Source organism: Humulus lupulus, chromosome 4, assembly GCF_963169125.1.
Source record: "Humulus lupulus chromosome 4, drHumLupu1.1, whole genome shotgun sequence".
In the NCBI taxonomy this organism is placed as follows: Eukaryota; Viridiplantae; Streptophyta; class Magnoliopsida; order Rosales; family Cannabaceae; genus Humulus; species Humulus lupulus.
This window is the reverse complement of record NC_084796.1, coordinates 40,491,335-40,512,725: the sequence shown is the minus strand read 5'-3', so window position 1 is coordinate 40,512,725 and position 21,391 is coordinate 40,491,335. Positions and strand designations below refer to the sequence as shown.

The 21,391-nt window shown below is 41.3% G+C and overlaps 2 protein-coding genes across 2 annotated transcripts; one reads left to right on the top strand and one right to left on the bottom strand.

The window, feature by feature from the left end:
• Positions 1 to 6,573: 6,573 nt before the first annotated feature.
• Positions 6,574 to 13,281, bottom strand: LOC133832105 (uncharacterized). Its single transcript, XM_062262489.1, has 4 exons — positions 13,041 to 13,281; positions 7,604 to 7,819; positions 7,018 to 7,205; positions 6,574 to 6,837 (listed from the first exon to the last, which is right to left on the bottom strand). The coding sequence occupies exons 1-4, from the start codon at positions 13,279 to 13,281 to the stop codon at positions 6,574 to 6,576; spliced, it is 909 nt and encodes a 302-aa protein (XP_062118473.1).
• A 4,118-nt stretch (positions 13,282 to 17,399) lies between these two features.
• Positions 17,400 to 21,126, top strand: LOC133830350 (aldehyde dehydrogenase family 2 member B4, mitochondrial-like). Its single transcript, XM_062260322.1, has 11 exons — positions 17,400 to 17,591; positions 18,096 to 18,233; positions 18,323 to 18,465; positions 18,614 to 18,767; positions 18,861 to 19,090; positions 19,415 to 19,504; positions 19,663 to 19,836; positions 19,925 to 20,062; positions 20,179 to 20,316; positions 20,423 to 20,484; positions 20,567 to 21,126. The coding sequence occupies exons 1-11, from the start codon at positions 17,504 to 17,506 to the stop codon at positions 20,838 to 20,840; spliced, it is 1,629 nt and encodes a 542-aa protein (XP_062116306.1). The 5' UTR covers positions 17,400 to 17,503; the 3' UTR covers positions 20,841 to 21,126.
• The last annotated feature ends 265 nt before the right edge of the window (positions 21,127 to 21,391 follow it).

Below are 21,391 nucleotides of genomic sequence, written 5' to 3'. Positions count from 1 at the left end.
CCCAACGACTAGCGCAGGCCTCTCCCTGACGCTCGGGAAATGCCAACCCGAGGAGGAAATAGCGTGAACAGCCGGTCACGCCGTAGTCAGCCACAATTCAGAGATGGCCATGACTATAATGAAGCTGATTCCAGCAGAAGAAATGCTGGCTGGAGAAATGAAGAAAGAGGTAGAGGCAGAATCCCCCCACCTAGAGAAAATAGGCCAGCTAGCCACAACGCTGGGGGGCAACCAAGGCAGCATAACGTCTTTAGTCGGCTACGAGCTAGCGAGCAGAGACGTAGAGACAATGATCTAAGGGATGTACTTAAGGACTGCCGTAAGAGGCACAACGAGTACGCTCCCCCGGCACCGGTGGCCCCAGCAGTCCCAGAAGCTGTTCAGACTCAGATTGATGCCTTGAACTAGTTGGTACATCAACTGGTCGGGGGATGAACGTCTCATATTGAGTACGATAGGAGGAGGGGTACCCCCTTTGTACAAAGGATTGTTGCAGCCGAAACCCCCAGTAAGTTCAAGATGCCTACATTTCCAAACTTTGACAGGTACGAAGACCCATTATCTCACGTTAATAAGATTGAGATACAAATGGATATATAAAAGGGTCGGAAGACGCCCATTGCCGGATCTTCCCTGCGACACTGTCTGACACCGCCCATGAGTGGTTCTTTAAATTCCCTCCTGCTAGTATAGTATCTTGGGAGATGTTCGTAAAGGAATTTTATGGATAGTTCTATGCAGGTCGAGTACACCCCACAGAGGCCAACGAGCTGGTCGAGATACGCCAAAAAGAGGGAGAGCCCTTGAAAGAATATGTCCAATGCTTCATGCGAGCAGCAGCTGGAGCCAAGACAGTGGGCGATGAGGGTAAGATGATGGCTCTAACTGTTGGGGTTAGGCGCCATTCACCCCTCTGGAGTAGCCTCATAAAGAATGGGGAAAGAAGTACCCAAGAGTTTTTAGATCGGGTTGATCGATACATCAAGCTTGAAGATGCGATTGCCATCGAAGGGAAATCGCCAACAAAAGACAAGGGGCCCAAGGAAGAACCCTCCAAAGCTGCCAACGGGTCAAAAAAGCCCAATGGCAACAGGAATGGCAATGGTAGGAACGGTGGAAAATGGGCAAACAATGAACCCTCAGCTTCTGAGAGTAAACGCCCCAAAGGCAATCGATATGAGCCGAGATTCACCAACTACATGGCCCTTGTCGAAAACCTAGCTGAAGTCTACCAGGCGACCAACTCAAGTGTGCCTTACAAACGACCCGCAGCTATAAGGAAAGATATCTTCAAGAGAGATACGACAAAGTTCTGTCATTTTCACAACGACTACGGGCACGACACCAATGAATGTAACCAGTTGAAAAACGAGATTGAGTTCCTGATCATCCAGGGACATTTAAGAAGATATGTGTGAGCCGAAGGAGGGTCTCAGCGAGAGGCTCAAGGTGGCAACAAGCAGGCGCCTGCACGCCAATGCTCGCCACCTCTACAGCCAGCTCCTATGGCAAGCACTTTACTCACCATCTGCGGAGGCCCACATCTTGTAGGAGACAGTGGGAAGGCAAGGGAACGATACACTCGAACCCTATGCCACGACTAGGACATCAAGATGATGAGTGTGGAGGATCGAGCACCAAAAAAGGCTCGAACAAAGGAGGAATTAATAACCTTCTCCAAAGACGATGCCCAGCACGTGCGATTCCCACACTCCGATCCACTGGTCGTAGATGTACAAATTGCCAACATGATGGTAAAGAGGGTGTTGGTCGACACAGGAAGCTCGGTCAACATCCTGTACAAGTCTTTACTGGAAAGAATGAAGATGTCCGTCAAAGACTTGGAGCCATGCAACTAAACCATTTATGGTTTTTCCATTGAAGGGCTCGCCCCAACAGGGTCGATTAGGCTTCCAGTTACAACAGCTACTGCACCTGATAATAGGACATTACTCACTACTTTCATAGTAGTTGATTGTCCTTCAGCATACAATGCTGTAATTGGGAGACCAATTCTGGTCGACCTACGAGCCGTCACTTCAATATGGAACCTTACCATGAAATTCCCGACAGACGTAGGGGTAGGATGCGTCTTGGGGAATCAGCGGGAAGCAAGGGAGTGCTACAATGCCTCGATCACCAAGGTGAAGAAGGGTGTATCGAGAGATGTTCCCAAAAAAGAGTTGCAAGTGGCAATTGATGCTCCAGCCCACTCAGGTGATAATGTCACCAAATGGGGTGTTGCCCAAAGTGAGGATAGAGACCTGGATCCTAGCTTTGGGGGTTTTGAAGAGTAAATTGGACCCATCGAGGACCTTGAGGAGGTCCAACTCGATGAAGAAAATCTGACCAGGGTTGTGAAAGTCGGTAAAAACTTAGAGACAACAACAAAACAAGCACTGGGGGAGTTTTTAAGGAGGAACCAGGAAGTCTTTGCCTGGTTGCACAAAGACATGGTCGGAATAGACCCTGTCGTCATCAGCCATGTCTTGAACATCGACAAGAGTTTTCCACCGGTGTAACAAAAAAGAAGGCTGCTCGACAAAGAGAGATCAAAGGCCTTAAAAGAAGAAGTCAAAAAGCTGAAGGAGAATGGATTCATTAGGGTGGCATTTTATCCATCGTGGGTCTCTAATCTCGTGCTAGTTCCCAAGCCAAATGGAAAGTGGCGCACGTGCGTGGATTTCAAAGACCTTAATAAAGCCTACCCCAAAGACTGTTTCTCACTCCCAAGAATCGACCAATTGGTCGATGTCACTGCAGGGCATAAGGTTCTCTCATTCATGGATGCATACTCCAGGTATAATCAAATTAGTATGCATCCCCCTGATGAGGATCACAATAACTTTCGGACTGATACAGGGCTTTACTGTTACAAAGTAATGCATTTCGGTTTGAAAAATGCTGGTGCGACTTACCAGCGGTTAGTCAACTACATGTTTAAAGAACTGGTCGGCACAAACATGGAGGTCTATGTAGACGATATGCTGGTCAAGTCAAAGAAGGCAGAAGGGCATATAAAGGATATGCAGAAGTGCTTCAATGTCTTGAACAAATATCAGATGAAGTTGAATCCCATTAAATGCTCCTTCGGAGTAGGATCAAGGAAGTTCTTGGGATTTATAGTTAACTCGAGAGGAATTGAAGCTAATCCCGAGAAAATCAAAGCCCTGGTCGATATGAAATCGCCAGCGAAGATTAAGGATGTTCAAAGTTTAACCGGAAGAATTGCCGCTCTCAATAGATTCATTTCAAAGTCAACAGATAAGTGCGTTCCATTTTTTAATCTACTTAGAGGCAACAAAAAGCTTGAATGGACAGAGGAGTGCGAGCATGATTTTCAAGCATTGAAAACTCATATGGCACAACCACTGGTCCTATCAAAATCGGTTGATAAGGAAGCTTTGTTCATCTACCTGGCAATCACGGAATATGCTGCTAGTGTCGTTTTGGTAAGGGAGGAAGAAGGCGTGCAGAAGGTTGTTTATTATGTAAGCAAGAGGCTAATTGGAGTGAGTTGCGGTACCCACCTATTGAAAAATTAGCATATTGCTTAATTTTGGCCTCCAGGATGTTGCATCCTTACTTTCAGGCTCACCCAATCACGATTTTGACCGACCAGCCTCTACGGCAAGTCCTGCAAAAACCAGAGGTTGCGGGTAGATTGTTAAAATGGGCAGTCAAAATTGGGCAGTTCGATATATCTTACTTGCCGCGAGCAGCAATAAAAGGACAAGCCTTGGCTGACTTCATTGCAGAGTTCACTGAACTTACAGATAGCGAGCAGACTGAAAAGCCTAATGAGCCTGAGTCTCAAAACCAAAATCCCTCGTGGAAATTATTTACAGATGGTTCTTCTAATGAGTGCCACACCGGAGCAGGAGTGATATTGATAACGTCGAAAGACCATCGATTTCACTGCGCAATCAGGTTTGACTTCACTACTTCTAACAGTGAGGCTGAGTATGCAGCATTACTCGTTGGGCTGCATTTAGCCAGGGACGTGAATATAAAGGTGCTCAACATCTATAGTGATTCTCAGCTGGTGGTGATTCAAGTCATTGGAGAATACCAGGTGTGAGGTTTAAAGATGGTTGCCTACTTAAACCAAACAAGAGATCTATTGGCTCAGTTCGACAAATACACCCTCCAGCAAGTACCTCGCGACCAAAATTCCAATGCTGATGCTTTGGCCAAGTTAGCAAGTGCGAAGGATGCTAATACTTTGAATATAGTACTGGTTGAGTGGCTGTCTATGCCAAGCATCCAAGCAGAGGAGACCACTATGGTAATCCAGATGGCAGATACATGGATGGCACCATATATAGAGTATCTAACGCAAGGCGTGTTACCAACGGACAGAAACAAAGCTAGGACCCTTCAGCGGCAAGCTGCTAGGTATATCCTGGTCGATGGAATCTTGTACCAAAGGGGATACTCAATGCCACTCCTAAGATGTATTTCAAAAGAAAAGGCCAAAGAATTAATGAAAGAGGTACACGAAGGCTTTTGTGGAGACCATGCTGGGGGGCAAAGCTTGTCAAAAAAGATCCTGAGGCAAGGATACTTCTGGCCCACGATGAATGAAGACTCGATGGAGTTTTTGTGAAGGTGCGACAAGTGCCAGAGGTTCTCCAAAATCCCACGAGCAGCCCCTAATGAGCTTAAACAAATGCAAATTCTGTGGCCGTTTGTAGTTTGGGGCATAAATCTAATCGGATCTTTGCCCACAGGAAAGGGTGACATCAAGTATGCTGTGGTTGCCGTCGACTACTTCACTAAATGGGCCGAAGCCGAGCCACTCGCAACCATAACAACCAAGAAGGTGCTGGATTTCATGATCAAAAAAATCGTTTGTCGTTATGGATTGCCAAGGAAAATCGTCTCGGATAACGGCACCCAGTTTGATAGCGATTTATTCACGAATTTTTGCGAACGGCATGGCATTATCAAGAGCTTTTCTTTAGTCGCTCATCCCCAAGAAAATGGACAAGTTGAAGCAGTCAACAAAACACTAAAGGATACACTGAAGAAAAGACTAGACGAAGCTAAGGGGGCGTGGCCAGAACAATTTCCTAAAGTCCTTTGGTCGTACAGAACTTCCCATCGAACAGCAACATGCCATACTCCATTCTCTTTAGCTTATGGATATAAGGCTATGTTGCCTGTTGAGTTAGATCCGCCTTTGTATCGCAGAATAACATACAATCAAGACTCGAACAGCCAACTACTGATGGAATCCCTAGACTTGGTCGATGAGAAGCGTGAGCAAGCCCAACTCTGAGTAGCTACGTACCAGCAAAAATTCGCCCGGTATTTCAATTCTAAAGTGCGAGAAAGGAAATTTAATGTCGGAGATCTAGTACTTCGAAGAGTTTTCCTAAACACCCGCGACCAAGCTGCTGGAGTACTCGGACCTAATTGGGAAGGGCCTTACCAGATTGAAGAAGTCGTCCATCTAGGCACCTACAAACTTGCTCGCCTAAATGGAGATCTCATTCCTCGCTATTGGAATGGAGAACACCTGTGCAAGTACTATCAATGAAAAATCCTTCTTAAAGGATTGGCTTGTATTAATTTTACTTTTTACAAGTTATGAAAAAGGGTTGGTCATTTTATGTGACTAATCGCTTATAAGTGTAAGATCTTTTTTATCACTCGTACAGACACATTTCGTCCATTTATTATGAGAAATATAAGGGACTGAGAGCAGCCAGTCATTCTTGCCAATTATTGTATTTTATACAAGTATTTGCTCATTGCGTGTGTTGTTTTGCTGTATTACAATTTTAATTATTTTTCTTTGAGCAATATTGTTCCAACAGGTTTTGGTCAAGGCAAGTGACCAAGGACCTAAAGCTCCTTGATCACTTGGGGGGCACATAAGGTATCTAGTAAGCAAAGCATATCGAAAGGTATGTAAACACATGAGCAAAATAAGTGAAAGCATGCTAGGGTACTTAGAGTATTTTTCAAAATTTTCTATTTTGTTAAATCAAACCAAAGTACTATGCTAAGTTCGGTCAAGCGAACAAATGTTATAATAAGATGCAAATATATTGTAATATCAAAATGTATCCTTTTAAACCGCGAGCAGTCGCTGCTCGGATGTAATTGTTCAATTAAAAGTAAAAGCTGCCCGTGCAGCAATAAATATTCAACTGGAAAATAAGTGTCTTTACATCACGACCCGTAGGCCGTGTACTTGAAAAATTAAAGAGAAAGAAAAATAGTAGACTACAAGGTTGGAGGATATTGAGGAGTGCCCTGGTCGACGACAGTTGTAGCTTCATTGTCCGTCCCGTCCATGCCAGTGGCCAAGGAGATTTTGGGCGAGGTAGGTACCCTTGCCCTCTCTTCTTCTGCCAATCGAGTAACGCAACGAGATATCTCGGCATGCCTTGCGCGCTCGGGAAGGTAGCTGAAATCAGCCTCTTGTTGGTGTTTCCAGAAGTCATAGAAACACTTAACCGTGGCGTTCTTGTACCTTTCCAAATTACTGTCGTTGGCTTTTTCAAGCTTCTCAATCCGGCCCTCCAAGGTTGCAGTCTCTTGTCTGCTCACAATCAAGTCCTACTCGAGCTTTTTAGCCTCACGATAGTTGACGCGGTTAGACTCCTTGAAATTTTCTCTTTGCTCGACGGCCTTGTCTAGAGCAGTCTGCTTCTCACTTAACTCCTCAGCCACTTTGTTCTTCTCCTCGAGCACTGCCTCAAGCTGTTCAGCGTATTTTTCTTTGGCAGCTTTGAGTTCTTTAGTGTGTCGTTGCTCTAAAGTCCTAGACTGCTCGGTGACAGCACCCGAGCAAAGCCGTCCAGTAGTAAGGGTCAGCATTTCCTACGATCAGAGTGAAAGTTAGACTGACTGTAAAGTACAAAGGACTTTCCCCAAAAAAAAATAATAATAACTTACACTGGCAAACTCATTCAATGCGCGGGTTAAGATCTGGTCGACGTCCATCGTCTCCGTCGAAGCCATCGCCTCTCAGAAACGTTCATGCTCCAAAATTTTGGCCACCCTGTCTTTGACTGATCTCAAGGCGTGACTCGATATGTCACCCCCTGTGGAAGCAGGAGAAACTTGCTGAGTCTGGTCAGTTGGGGTCGGTGGAGAAGGTGTCGACCCAACAGGAGTAGGAGGAGTTTGCTGCTCGAGAGGAGAAGGAGGTGGTGTTACATTTGCTGAGGGTCCATCTGCCGAAGGGCCTGCAGTACAGGTTTTCTTGGCCTGAGGTGCTTTACTGCTTTCCCCAGGATGCCTCTTGCTCATTTTCTTCTTGCTCGAGGGAGCTTCGGGAGCCTCGGGGGCACTGTATATGTCAAACACATTCTCAGAGTCCATATCTATAAGAAAAGTAAATACACGAATAGTGAGATAGTATAAACGATTGAGTATGTTATGTCAGGAAAATAAACAAAGAAAATTGTAAGTGTAATACCCGAGCTATCATTACTGGTCGCTACATTATATACTCTACTAGTGTTACAGTCACTCTCTGGCATGAAGAAGTCTGAATCTAAATTGGGAGCATACTTAAAATTGTCGTCCCTGTCAAATAAGTGACAGGGAATTGGCAAACTATCTAAAAGTGAGAGATCAGTACCGTTCTCATCCGAGGATTCATCAAGGGGCTTGAGAGGTTCAGTGGCTTTCTTTTTTCCCTTTCCCGTTGGGGCGGGGGGATCAGCAGCCTGCGAGGCGCTGGAGGGTTCCCTGATTGTCACTCCAGTTTCCCTCCTCAGAGGGGGTTGTGACACGTCTGGGTGCTGCTTAGGAACCTCTCCATCAGTGGCATCCCCGCTGTTGACTCCCTCACATCCTGATGAGGGGCCAAAAGGCTAACCAATCTCAGATTGGCCTCTGTGACCAGCTTTTTGACACTTTTCTCTATGTCGGTCATGCTAGCCAGGAGGGCTGATCGCATCTCCATGTCTGGAGTAAGGTCTGGTCACAACCATGAGCCTGAAACGCACTAAATTTCTAAGGGAAATGCAACAAAAATTTGAAGATACTCCAGATGGTACTTCCCCACGTTCGAGATATAAGTGGTGTCAGTCAGGAAAGTACGACCTATTTCCTGGTGACAAAAGTTGAAAAACCCCGTGTTTTCTTGGTTAGGGTTAGATTTTAGGTCGAACAGATAGTTGACCTCATGTGGTGTGGGGACGGGCCATTTCTTAAGGCTATATATGATATAGAGTGCAGCAAGCATTCTATATTCGTTGGGAGTTATTTGAAAAGGGGCGACCCGAAAGTAATTGGCCATCCCCTGGGAAAAAAGGATGAAGAGGCAGGGTCGCCCCTGCCTCAATGTGGTACCTTAACCAGGCGCTGAAAGCGCCTCCAGGCAAGTTCGCCCGTTGGTCCTGAGTGGGTTGGACTAGTGTCACCTCAGGAAGTCCATATTTTTTAATATAATTAGCGATCATCCTGATCGTTACCCAGCTGACAGGGGCGACGTACCATTCAACATCTGGTTGAACGGCGGTTCGAGGCTGAGCGCGAGTTTGAATGTTAGGGTTAGGGATATTTCTTTCCCGACCACTGGTCGAGGGAACTCCAGCCTAAGGAGCAGGCTGATTTGAAGGGTTTGAAGGTTTCTTTTTCTGGGCAGTGGATTTTACTATACCCATGGATGGAAGGTTTGACTGAGGTCTATTGGGTGGGGTTCGAGAAAAAGGAATTTCTGGTATCAGCAGCGACGGATGCTCCTCGTCTTCAAGTAATTGGGCAAGCAAGTCATCGTCGATAGGCCTTTCACCTCCCCACGGATCTAGCATGAAAAGCTACGAATAGAGAAAGGGGGAGGTGAGAACGTAAAGCCTAAAAATATGTGTTGAGAGTTAGAATAACGTTTCTCGCGTATAAAAGTTAAGCTTTTATATAGCCAATAGCATTCTAGCAAAAACACTAAGTTCAATACGAGCAGTTTGAAAAATCGATTGAAAAAAGGAAGTAAAAAGTTTTTCAGGAAAAAAGCTTTTTTGACTCCAAAGGGGCGAGAAAAACCCAGTTTTTCAGCTAGCCTAAAAATCAAATTTTACTTCGATTTTACGCCCTAAATCTATAATCTCGACTACCAAACTGGCTCCTAACTCCTACGAAACGTTACTTCACTACCCTATCAAACATCTATCGGTATACACTCAATCCCCATAACATTTTTAGCCATGAACATGCAAAAGTTCAGAGATAAAAATAAGTATGAAACAATTTTGCAAGGCAACTAAAACGTCTAAGAAGTTCGTGAAACTTACTTAGATGAAGAACGGAGTCTGAACACGAAAGCTTCCGAGCGTCTGGATGTGAGTTCCTGGGAATTTTTGGGCTCTGAAGATGAATTTCTTCGAAGTTCTTGGAGAGGAGATGGCAAGTGAAAAGTAAAAAGTAACAATGTGGATTTGGGGTATTACTTATAGCTTGCTGCAGCCCTGTAGAAGAAGTAATCATGAATTACCTTTTTCAAAGTATGGGGAAGTGTAATGACCGTCAGACAAGTTATTGGGAAACTGAAAAGACTTGATTGGACATGATTGATCACTTTTTTACGAGAAAGCATGGGCGGCTTTGACAGATTTTGTGGGGTATTCGAAGGGTTAGTTTCCTAAGTTTACTTATTGCTGGTCGCAATAAATAAACTTGGGGGGCAAATGTTTACCCTAAAAATTGTTGCTGATGACGTGGCAGGGATTTCTCACACGTGGCAGAAGTGTTGTTCGGCTATCGACCAGAAGCACATCACCTCGTCAGGCTTAGTTATAAGATACGACCAGTCAAGTCGTATAGTTTCTTTTATTTACTTCTAAAATTGTAATCTTATAATAATTACATTGAATATTTCCTCATTATGACCTTGATACGCGGTTATTAAGGAAAGATATGGCCCGTTGGCCCATGTAACCCTCCTTATACATGAAATAGCTCAAGGAAAGGACTTTTGATCCCGGAATTTCTTTGCTAAGATAAAGAGAGAAAGAGAGCTATAGTGCAATTATCCATCGCTTCATTGTATTTCTTCGAAGGTTTGTGAAACTCAAGAACCCTAGTTCTTTTATCACAACTTTGAAATTCAATATCAATAATAGCACTAAGTGGACGTAGGTCATTACCATTGTTTGGGGCCGAACCACTATAAATCCTTGGTGTTTTCTTCTTTTCCATTGGATTATATTCTTAATTGTCATTTTATCTTCTCTTGTACATTTGACTTCGTGTCGTTGGCCAAATCGTGGGTCAACACCTGTCGACCTCCTCCTTGAGAGCCTTCTTTCTATCATCGTCCAGGAGTCTTCGCTTTTGTTGCTTCGGGGGGAAGCTTTTGTCAATGTTAAGTGTGTGGCTTAGGACATTCAGACTGATTCCTACCATGTCCAAGTGTGACCATGCGAACACATCCTGGTTTTCTTTTAAGAAGCAGATTAATTGCTATCTTGCATCTTCAGAAAGATTCTTACCCACCTTCACCACCTTTGTAACATCTACTTCGTCGAGCCTGACCTCCTCGAGCTCTTCTAGAGGTTCAAGGTCAGCCCTTTCTTCTACTCTAGGATCGATTTCCTCATCAATTTCAAAAATGGTTCCATTTATTTCTTGGATAGCCACTAGAGCCTGCGCACTTGTCTGACTTTTTCCTCTTATTGAAATGTTGTAGCATTCCCTTCCTCTGAGCTGATCACCCTTCAACGTCCCGATGCCACTAAAAGTCGGGAACATGATAGCCAAATTCTTAACGGATGACACTGCCCCCATCACAACCAGGGCGGGTCTTCTGAGCAGTACGTTGTAGGCCGATGGGAGGTCCACCACTACAAACTCCATCATCTTGGTTACCGAGACTGAGTAGTCTCCCAATGTTACAGGGAGCTCAATGGATCCTATACAGGCAATCCCTTCTTCTGAAAAACCGTACAATGTTGTTGCACATGCTTTCAAATTGTGAAGCACGAGTCCCATCCTTTCTAGAGTGGCTTTGTAAAGGATATTCACCGAGCTCCTATTATCAATCAAGACTCGGCGTACCCTCTTGTTTGCGAGTTGGAGAGTTATGACCAGTGGGTCGTTATGAGGAAACTGGACATGCGATTCGTCCTCTTCAATAAACGTTATGGGTTAAGTCTCAACCCTCTGTTGTTTTGGAGCTCATGGTTCGAGTTCGTAGGGAGAACCGTCTCTAGTCTTTAGCTCATTTACATATCTTTTATGGGCGTTCTTGCGCAAACCTGCGATATGAGGTCCCCCCGAGATGGTTACTACATCCTCTCCATCAATCGGAGGTCTCTCGTCCTCCCAAGCTCGGGAGTTATTGTGTTGGGCAGGTTGTGCGGCTGCTGCACTCTGACTTGTTGATGCTTGATTGGGATTTCGATTTCTGACGTACTGTCTGAAATATCCCCTCGAGATCAAACCTTTGATCTCATCTTTCAATTGTCAACATTTATCGGTTGTTTGTCTGATATCTCAATGGAATCTACATTATTTACTTGAGTCCCTTTTTGCCTTTTGATTCCTCATGGGATAAGGTCGTTTGAAAGGGACCTGGTTTTCATTGGCCATGTAAATATTCTCCCGAGACTCATTGCGCTCAATATACACCTTGTATATGGAGAAGTATTTATCCCTTTTCTTCTTTTTACCTCCATCAGCCTCAGGGTTATTCCATTCGTTCTTCTTCCTTTCAGAAGGGTTATCCCCGGAGGGTTTTGAAGTTGATGGGGCCACCGAGGTTGAGGCAGAGTTCACATTTGTCATTGTAGTTATGGGCTGAGAGGTCATGTTCAACGCTAACCTCACGTCTTCTACATTGACAAACCTCTGGGCCCTCCAATTGAACTCGGTTAGCGACCTGATAGGTTTCCTTTGTAAATCTTCCCAAAGGGGACTTCCTAGCAGAATACCCGCTCTACCGGCCATCAGGTGACCGCTATCATCGACATCCTGAGCTCGGGCCACTTATAGGTTAAACCTCGTGAGGTAACTCTTTAATGACTCATTTTGTTGTTGTCTGACATTGGTTAAGGACGAAGCCTCGGGCCTGATGCCAATCATAGCCTTAAATTTCTTCTTAAAGTCTCTAGATAGTTGATCCCAAGATGAGATCGAATGTCTTCTAAACTTCTCAAAGCAGTTATTTGCTAGTCCTAGAAGTGTGGCTGGGAACAGCATACATCTGAGCTCGTAGCCAACATTGCTGGCTCGCATGATGGTGTTGAAGGTACTTAGATGACTATACGGGTCTATGTTTCCATCACATGGCAGGACATGGGGTATTCTGAATCCCTGAGGAAACGGAGTGCTAGAGATATGCGGGGCAAATGGCTCGAATTCCTCATCGGACTCTTCAGCTTTGTTCCTGTTACGCTCGTCTTACAGGAGCTTGAATGCTCTTTCTAACTGGTCAATCCTTTCCTGGACTAAATCCACTGGGGGCTGGTCGTTGTTAATAAATACTCTAGCTCCTTGTCTTGGTTTAGGGTTATATGCTGGTTGTTTACGTATGTTTAGATGGTTGCGCAGATCAGGGCTCGGGGGATTATCTCACCCTCGATTATGATTTACATAATCCTGCAGATCAGGGTGATTCCCTCGATTGCCTATATTCCTTGGCTCGATGTTATAAACGCTTACGGACCGAGTGTAGTCCAAGCTTTCGCTTACATAACTTGTAGCCCTCTCTGGATGTGTGGCTCGATGATTACGAGGTGGATCCCTTGTTGGCCTTCTTATTCCAGCAGTTTGTGATCTTGACATTTGGCTTCCTGATGGCCGATGAGCCCTGCGATCTCGTGTAGCCTCTCTTTCGTTCCCCTGTCCAGGCCTAGCCTGTCGGTTTCCATTTCGACTGCCGCTACGTGGTGCAGTTCGTGGGACCTCTCAGACTGGCGAGGGGTTCCTTATTTGTGATGGTGGATGCCTTATGGACAACGGGGGTTGTCTCCCATTTTCGGGCCTAGATGGCCCAGAGTTTTCCTAGACAGGCTCCGGGTTGTTTCTTGTAGTATCAATATTTGGGTTTCGAGCCACTAGAGGGGCTCAGTTATTACCCGTTCCTATAGGCAAGTATGCAGTAGGGTTGGGAGTGGCCTCAGCCCGGGTACTCCTCTGAGGCCTTGGAAAATTCGGCTGTGATGCTTGTTCTACCCTCTTGGCGGTCGTGCTCCCACGGGGGCGTCCTCTAGGCCTCCGGGGAGGTGCCTGGGCATCAACTGCATGTCTGGTTAATTCCTCATTGTGTTTTGTTGCCTCTACCAACTGTTTGCGCAGTTGGTGATTTTCAAGTTCCATCATAGGAACATACCTCTCAAGTTTGTAATACAAATCCTCGTCAGTCCTGGGGGCAGGCAGCCCCCAAGAATTGAATGAATCACTCTTCTCCTCAGTTTTGGATCCACCATAGGTTGCTTTCCAGGTCGTCAGGGATATTCCTCGGTACGAGGGGTCTGTTCCTCAGGTATCTGGGGCAATGGTCGCCCACCAGTACTAGGGTGGCTTCCAACGACCATTGATGATTCAGGAGGTTTTCTGATTAAACAGGCTCACATCTTGTTTATCTCAATGAAAGCACAAAACTGTTGATGTCGTTTTTCGTCAACTTAGAAATGAAGAGCAGTTAAACAAATTACCAAAGGAAACAAACAATAATAGACACGATTTTTACGTGGTTCAGCAGTTAAAATCTTTCTAGTCCACGAGTCGGTGTTATTCACTTGTTGGAATTCTCTCAAAGCTTTCTGGAAGCAATTTTACAGAGTCTTCCCAATACAAATTTCTCAGTCCTTACAAATGAATTGTTCCACACTATATATAAAGTAGTTTACTGAATATCTCCCCTCATATATCAGGAAGATATTATACAAATCAATTAAATGCATATAGTTACTACATACGCGTGTAAATCCCATAATATTTGGGATTTAACAACAAATTACAACCAATCCCTTAAACTTAGGGATTTTATAACAATAAAGATGTTCACACTCAGCTCACGACCTTGAAAATTCAATTCATACGCCTTCTGTTAGGAAAATATGTAATTTGCCTCAATGGAAATAATAATAAATTACAACTCTATGCAATATATTACAAATAAATATTATTGATTAAAAAGTGTTACAACTCTATGATAAAAATTACATGTAAATATAGAGAAAGAGGTAGAAGATGATAGAAATAGAAGATACAACTCTAAGACAAAAAGATACAAATAAACTAGAAGTAGTAGAATGAAAGATATAGATGAGATTACAACTCTAAATCAAAAGATACATATAAGAGAGTAAATATAGAATAATAGAATAAATGAAAAGCAATAGAATAAAAGAACAAGAATAAGAACAATGAACTAAGAACTCTCACTCACACAACCAAAGTGAAGAGTGTTGGGGATCACCAACTTGAACAAGGTTTGAAACCTTTGTCCAAAAGCTTATTTCCCCCTAACTCAAGCACTAAGGGGTCTCTCACAGATATTGGAAATACTTTCTGGAATAATCAAGCCTCAAGGTGTTTCTAGCCAAGTGCTCTAATGGATAGAAATATTGTGTCTTACAAGTGAGCATTAGGCTCCTATTTATAGAGTTTTGAGACACCCTTTGAATTTCAAATTCCACCAACCCCCATGGCTGTTACTAATGATTAATTGGATGTTTTATGGAATTAAAATAGAGATTTGGGAGTTACTTGGCTATTGGAAACGTTCAAAATTGGATAAAAACCGAATTTGTATGAAGCTGTTAGCCACTAGGGCCGCGGCGCTTGTTTCAAGCACCGCGGCCCTTGGTCCTTTTCAGCAACCAATTTTTTAGTTTTTTCAAAACGTTCCAATTTATTCCCACTTGATTATGTAACTTCCATACACAATATGGGAGTTAAAATCACATCTTTATCAGCCATTTCTCATATGGCTTTAAGAAATCCATCTCAATATTGTGTAACAACAAATCTACACAATAATGGGTGATATTTAGGAGTTACAAATTTGTGACGAATTTGTAACACCAAATATGTTAAATGTTTGGATATTTCACAAATATCCAAATAATGTAACTCTCTATTATATGTTACAATATGTGATACTCTATGTCACATTTATTTAATCTAAAACATTATATTATAAAATAATATAACATTCCCCCACTAGATTAAATAGTCATCTATTGTTACACTTATTTAATCAATCATTATATTTTAAAATATAACATATCCCCCACTTGATTAAATAAGAACTCTCTCTTATAGGAGTCATTGCATTGATGCATAAAGTAAAGTGTTTTTCAACTTGAACTTTACTATAGTGTAATTATCACAAAATTTGTCGAAAATTTGGTTGCACTAGGCATTTAACCATTTTTTCATGATGACAAATCGGTGATAATACACACACATTTGCGATGTTCACTTGAGACCTCTATGTCTCGCTTTGCACCGTTAATGGCCATGTGCACTTTCCATTCATGGACGTTCTTGAGAATACTCTCAATTCTCATGAGAGGCGGCACCACCCCTAGGTCCATATAGGTAGAATTCTTGCAGTATTTTGTTACCAAAAATACTTGTCTTTACAAGACTGAATTCTATTAAAAAAATCTTTCGGTTTTAACCCTCCACTTGGTAACACACAAGTACTCAATACCTCAGATGAGACTTGTTTTAAGTACAACTAATATTCCCTTGATTGACTTGTTATTACCTATTGAACCTAACACTAGTTAAATAACTAGTGTTAAGATAGGTTACCATCAATCGTGAATCTCTTTAGGGAGTTTAAGTCCCATCCCTCGAGATGATGCAGCCACTAAATCCCTTGTTAGTGGCTTAGTGAAAGGATCCGCCAGATTTTCACTTGTTCTCACATAGGGTATTGAGATGACTCCTCTTTGAATCAATTCTCTTATATATCCATGTCTTAGACTAATATGTCTAGACTTCCCATTATACACTCCGCTGTATACTCTAGCCAATGTCGCTTGGGTATCACAATGTTTCGATATAGCAGATACATTATCTTTGATTAGGGGAATCTCTATCAATAGATCCCTTAACCATTCGGCCTCTTTGCCAGTAGCAGCTAGAGCTATGAACTCTGCTTCCATAGTAGAATGAGATATACAGGTTTGTTTCTTGGAACCCCAAGAAATTGCACCTCCACCAAGTGTAAATACCCAACCAGTTGTGGACAAGTTGTCCCCAAGATTGGATATCCAACTTGCATCTGTATATCCTTCTAATATCGAAGGAAATTTGGAGTAATGAAGGCTTAGTCCTTTGGTTTTCTTGAGATAACCTAGGACTCTTCCAATTGTCTTCCAGTGATCCACACTTGGATTACTTGTAAACCTACTAAGTTTACTTACCGCAAATGTTATATCAGTTCTAGTACACTGGGCAGCGTACATTAGACTCCCTATAGCACTAGCATACTCCAATTGAGCCACCGCTCTTCTTTCATTCTTCTCTAGTTTTACACTATGATCGAATGGAGTATTGGCATCTTTAACCTAAAAATAATATATATATATATATATTTCAAACTTAGAGATATTATTCTAAAATAAAAGGGCGAAATATTATTCTAAATTTAGTTTTAAATTTTTTTAAATAATATTTAATATTACATCTATTATTACACGTGTGGTACAATATTACAATAACAAATTTTAAAAGGAATTTTTTGAAGTGAGCGAATCCCAAAAGGGTTGAGTGGTCCTTACAAATCTGGTTTTTCTTGGTTCACACTTATAACTTGGGATAAAGATAGAAGGATTGCAATACTTGATTACTATTCCTTTAATACCTCCAAACCAAAAAAGGAAAAGGCTAAATTTGGGCCATATATACATGAGAAGGGCGTGTATAATATTATTCGGCCACCTACTCCTCTTTCTTTGGTCGGCTCAAGTTAGTATCATAACGTATGAATTTTATTTTATGCATTTTATGGAGTTAGATGAAAGTTAAGAGATTGGGAACAAACAGTTACACATTATTACTAATTACTACTGTTATGTTTGAAAAATAAAGAATTGAATGATTTGTATAACGCAATTTTATTATAAAATTAAAAATATATATTACAAAAATTATTTCAACAATTTAAATAGATCTAATTTATTTTCTAATAACTAATTACTGGAAAAAATTAGCTCATTTATTCTTTTATGTTTTTTCCACTTATATTTGTCAATTCAATTTACTCTTATCCAATTATATTTCCATTCCATACATAGCATACAATTATTATAAATAGGTATTAATAGAATGATGAAATACAAGTTGCTTTAATTTTAGATTTTTATATATGAGAAGAGTGGGGTCAAGCCATGCATTTCTTCCACTTGTTGGACAAAAGTGAAAGCTTACAAAGACACTCACATGATAGAGAGAGAGAAAATAGGAAAAGCTGTTGTTTTTCTTTTCGTTTGTTATATAAGAACAGGGGAGGGGACTGTTTTTCTTCTATACACAAAGGATAAGCTTTCCAAGTTGCGAGCTCTCTCTCTCCAAAGCCATGGCTGCTCGGAGACTTTCCGCGGTTCTTTCTCGCTCTCTCTCCTTCTGTCCTGCTTTGGGATCCTCTTCTTTTCTTCGTTCTCTTGGTAAAATAAGCCTCACCTTTTGTCACCTTTTATTTTACCAGCTCTGTTTATTTTTCTTTTTTGGTGATAATGATTGGTTGATGATGAAGATTGTTCTTTAGAATCTATCTTTTCATTTGGTTTTTCTGAATCAGTTTTTTCTGGATTTCCTAATCGTACACATATCTGATTGATCAAGTGAGTTGTTAAGATAAAGTTTGATTTTTCTTTTGTTTAATAACACTTTATATTGTTCTTAAATGATTAGAAATGTCAACCTTTCTTGTTCATGCCAAAAGTTTTTCTTTCTCTTTTTTTCTTTTTACAACAAAGTTTTCTCGGCAACCAAACAAAGATGTGCTTTGATTAATGGTTCACCGATCCTGTTTGATGGAGTGAATAGGCTGATCCACAAACATAAACAAGGGACAAGAGACTGTAGACTATACTATATCCAGTTTGATGTACAGAAAACCATTAATTTTATTTATTGCTAATTTTCATAAAACAAAATGTGATCTTCAGGAAGCTCCGTCAGTGGAAACAGCAGTACTAGCAGGTATAGTAGTACATCAGCAGCCGTTGAAGAATTAATCACTCCACCTATTGAAGTTACTTATACTAAGAACCTCATTAATGGGCACTTTGTAGATGCAGCCTCAGGTTTTTGTTTTCATTTTTATATATCTCAAAACTGAAATTGTTTAAGCCATGAAATGGGATTGAGAGCTAATGTTGTGAACTGGTGTCAGGCAAAACATTCCCAACATATGACCCAAGAAGTGGAGAGGTATTGGCTCATGTTGCAGAGGGTGATGCAGAAGACATAGACCGAGCAGTAGCTGCTGCGCGCAAGGCATTTGATGAGGGACCATGGCCAAAGATGACCGCTTATGTAATTACCTCCTTTCATTTTGGTTTTTTAAGTGTCAACAAGCTCTAGATGACAGTACTATGTCTTCTTTCTCTTATGGCTTTTGTTTCTCAAGTTACCACATGAATGATTTCTTAACCCCATATCACCAAATGCTTTAAACTTTCAGGAAAGATCACGGGTTCTGCTGCGCTTTGCTGATTTAGTTGAAATGCATAATGATGAAATCTCAGCTCTTGAGTCATGGAATAATGGGAAGACTTTTGAACAGGCTTCAAAAGCCGAGATACCAATGGTGGCGCGCTTGTTTCGCTACTATGCCGGTAAGACTACTCAAAGTTGAAGAACGAAATTGGAATGTTGTTTGATTCTTTTTGCTTCATGTCCAATGATTTTGTTTCCTGATATTTTTTCAGGTTGGGCGGACAAAATCCATGGATTAACTGTTCCAGCCGATGGACCTTATCATGTTCAAACATTGCACGAACCAATTGGTGTTGCAGGGCAGATTATTCCATGGAACTTTCCTCTTCTCATGTTTGCTTGGAAGGTTGGACCTGCTCTAGCTTGTGGCAACACTGTTGTCCTAAAGACTGCTGAGCAAACACCTTTAACTGCTCTCTTTGTGGGAAGGTTACTTCTAGAGGTACGCTTTAGTTGAGCCCTTTTATCACTTTGTTAGAAGATAAAATTGATTAAGACGAACTATACATAACTTATTTATTGTCTTTACCACTGTTAACCTGGAATGTTGGTGTCGTTTTGGTATTTTCATGATTGACATGTAGAGGATTATGTAGATTTCTCTCGTTAATTACTGAATTGGTCTTGGATTTCATACTCATTATTGTATAGAAGTAAAATAGTATATAATTACAAGTGTTGATTTCAACCTGTTTCTCTTGCTTTTTATGTTTTGTGTGTTAGAAGTGTGAAATGTTGTGAACTAATTACTGTCACAATGTGATAGGCTGGCCTTCCACCTGGTGTTTTAAACATAGTTTCTGGCTTTGGCCCAACTGCTGGTGCTGCTCTTGCAAACCATATGGATGTTGACAAGGTATTTTTATGAGAGCTCACATAAACACTAATATGCCTATGCTTAAGCTTAGAGAACACTTCTCTGGCCACTATAATATTAGTGTCTTTCAATGAAAATTAAACAAATATAAGATGGTTATGTTCTCTTCTTAAAACCCTTATTACTTCCGATTCCAGCTAGCTTTCACAGGATCAACAAATACTGGTAAAATTGTTCTTGAACTAGCCGCAAGAAGCAATTTAAAACCAGTGACATTAGAGCTTGGAGGGAAATCTCCTTTCATAGTATGCGAGGATGCAGACATTGACCGTGCTGTGGAGCTTGCTCATTTTGCTTTGTTCTTTAATCAGGTTTGTTCTGTTGTCTCTCCACGAGGCTCATTCATTTGAATGTCATTATGTTCATATCACTAATTAACCAATGCCGGCTTCATTGCAGGGTCAATGTTGTTGTTCTGGGTCACGAACTTTCGTGCATGAACATGTCTATGATGAATTTACAGAGAAATCAAAGGCACGAGCCTTGAAACGTATTGTTGGCGATCCTTTCAAAAAGGGTGTTGAACAAGGGCCTCAGGTACTCTTCCTCTCATTCTCTCTTGATACTTTGAAGTAGCTCTAAACAATGGATTCACTGTTAAATTGGAGTAACGCACTGATTCTTCTTCCTCCTAACCCTGAGAAACTTCCCAGATAGACTCTGAGCAGTTTAAGAAGATCCTAAAGTACATAAAATCTGGCGTTGAAAGCAATGCTACCCTTGAATGTGGAGGTGAGAGATTTGGCTCCAAAGGGTACTTCATCCAACCCACTGTTTTCTCAAATGTTCAGGTATGTTTGTCCATAATAACAGCTTCAATCAAATTCAACACATGTGAAAAGAAAAGAAAAAAAAAAGTTGACTTTGTTATTACACTTCCTTTTTCCAAACGATCAGGATGATATGGTGATAGCCCAAGAGGAGATCTTTGGACCAGTGCAATCAATCTTGAAATTCAAGTAAGTTAAGAAACTTGATGAGTTTATTTTTAGAAGAAAAATGTTATTTAGATTCCTCTTAGCTTACTTTTTTCAACCCCAGGGAGCTTGATGAAGTAATAAGAAGAGCTAATGCAAGCCAATATGGATTAGCTGCTGGAGTTTTCACCAAGAACTTGGACACTGCCAACACCCTTTCAAGGGCCCTGAGAGCTGGGACAGTTTGGGTGAACTGTTTCGATGTTTTTGACGCTGCAATTCCTTTCGGAGGGTACAAAATGAGCGGTATAGGCAGGGAAAAGGGTATCTACAGCCTTAACAACTACTTGCAGGTGAAGGCTGTTGTTACAGCTTTGAAGAAACCAGCATGGTTGTGAAAAAGATTCTCAGCTTAACTAGTCAATATTTATATATGTATGTCTCCATCTTTTGGTTTTAAATAATGAGAATACATAATGTAAATCTGTGGTTGTTCCAATGGAAAGAAGTTGAGCCATTTTCTATGGTGTTTGAACGTTGTTTGGTTGGTGTTGAGATTTTTGGCAGAGGTTTATATGGTTGTAACTTGTATCCGTATTCTGAATTTAATGATACGAAGCTTCACATATTTATAGAATTAAAAGACAAGAAATAAGAAGCAGCAAAAGAAGATGTTTCCTGGTATTTTGTAAAATTTTATGTTTGTATGTATTTAGTTGAAATAATTTTTAACAATTTATGAGAAATTTAAATATGTATTTAGTGAGAATAAATGATGTTATAAAAACACTTTTAATAAAATTCATCCTAAAATTTAAAGTATGTAAAATTTTTATTATTAAAATGATAAACTTATCTATATATCGATATCTATATATTTATATAAAGGATTATATAAAGGAGAGCATCAAGGTGATTAACACTCTAAAATTGTTCCAAAATACTATTT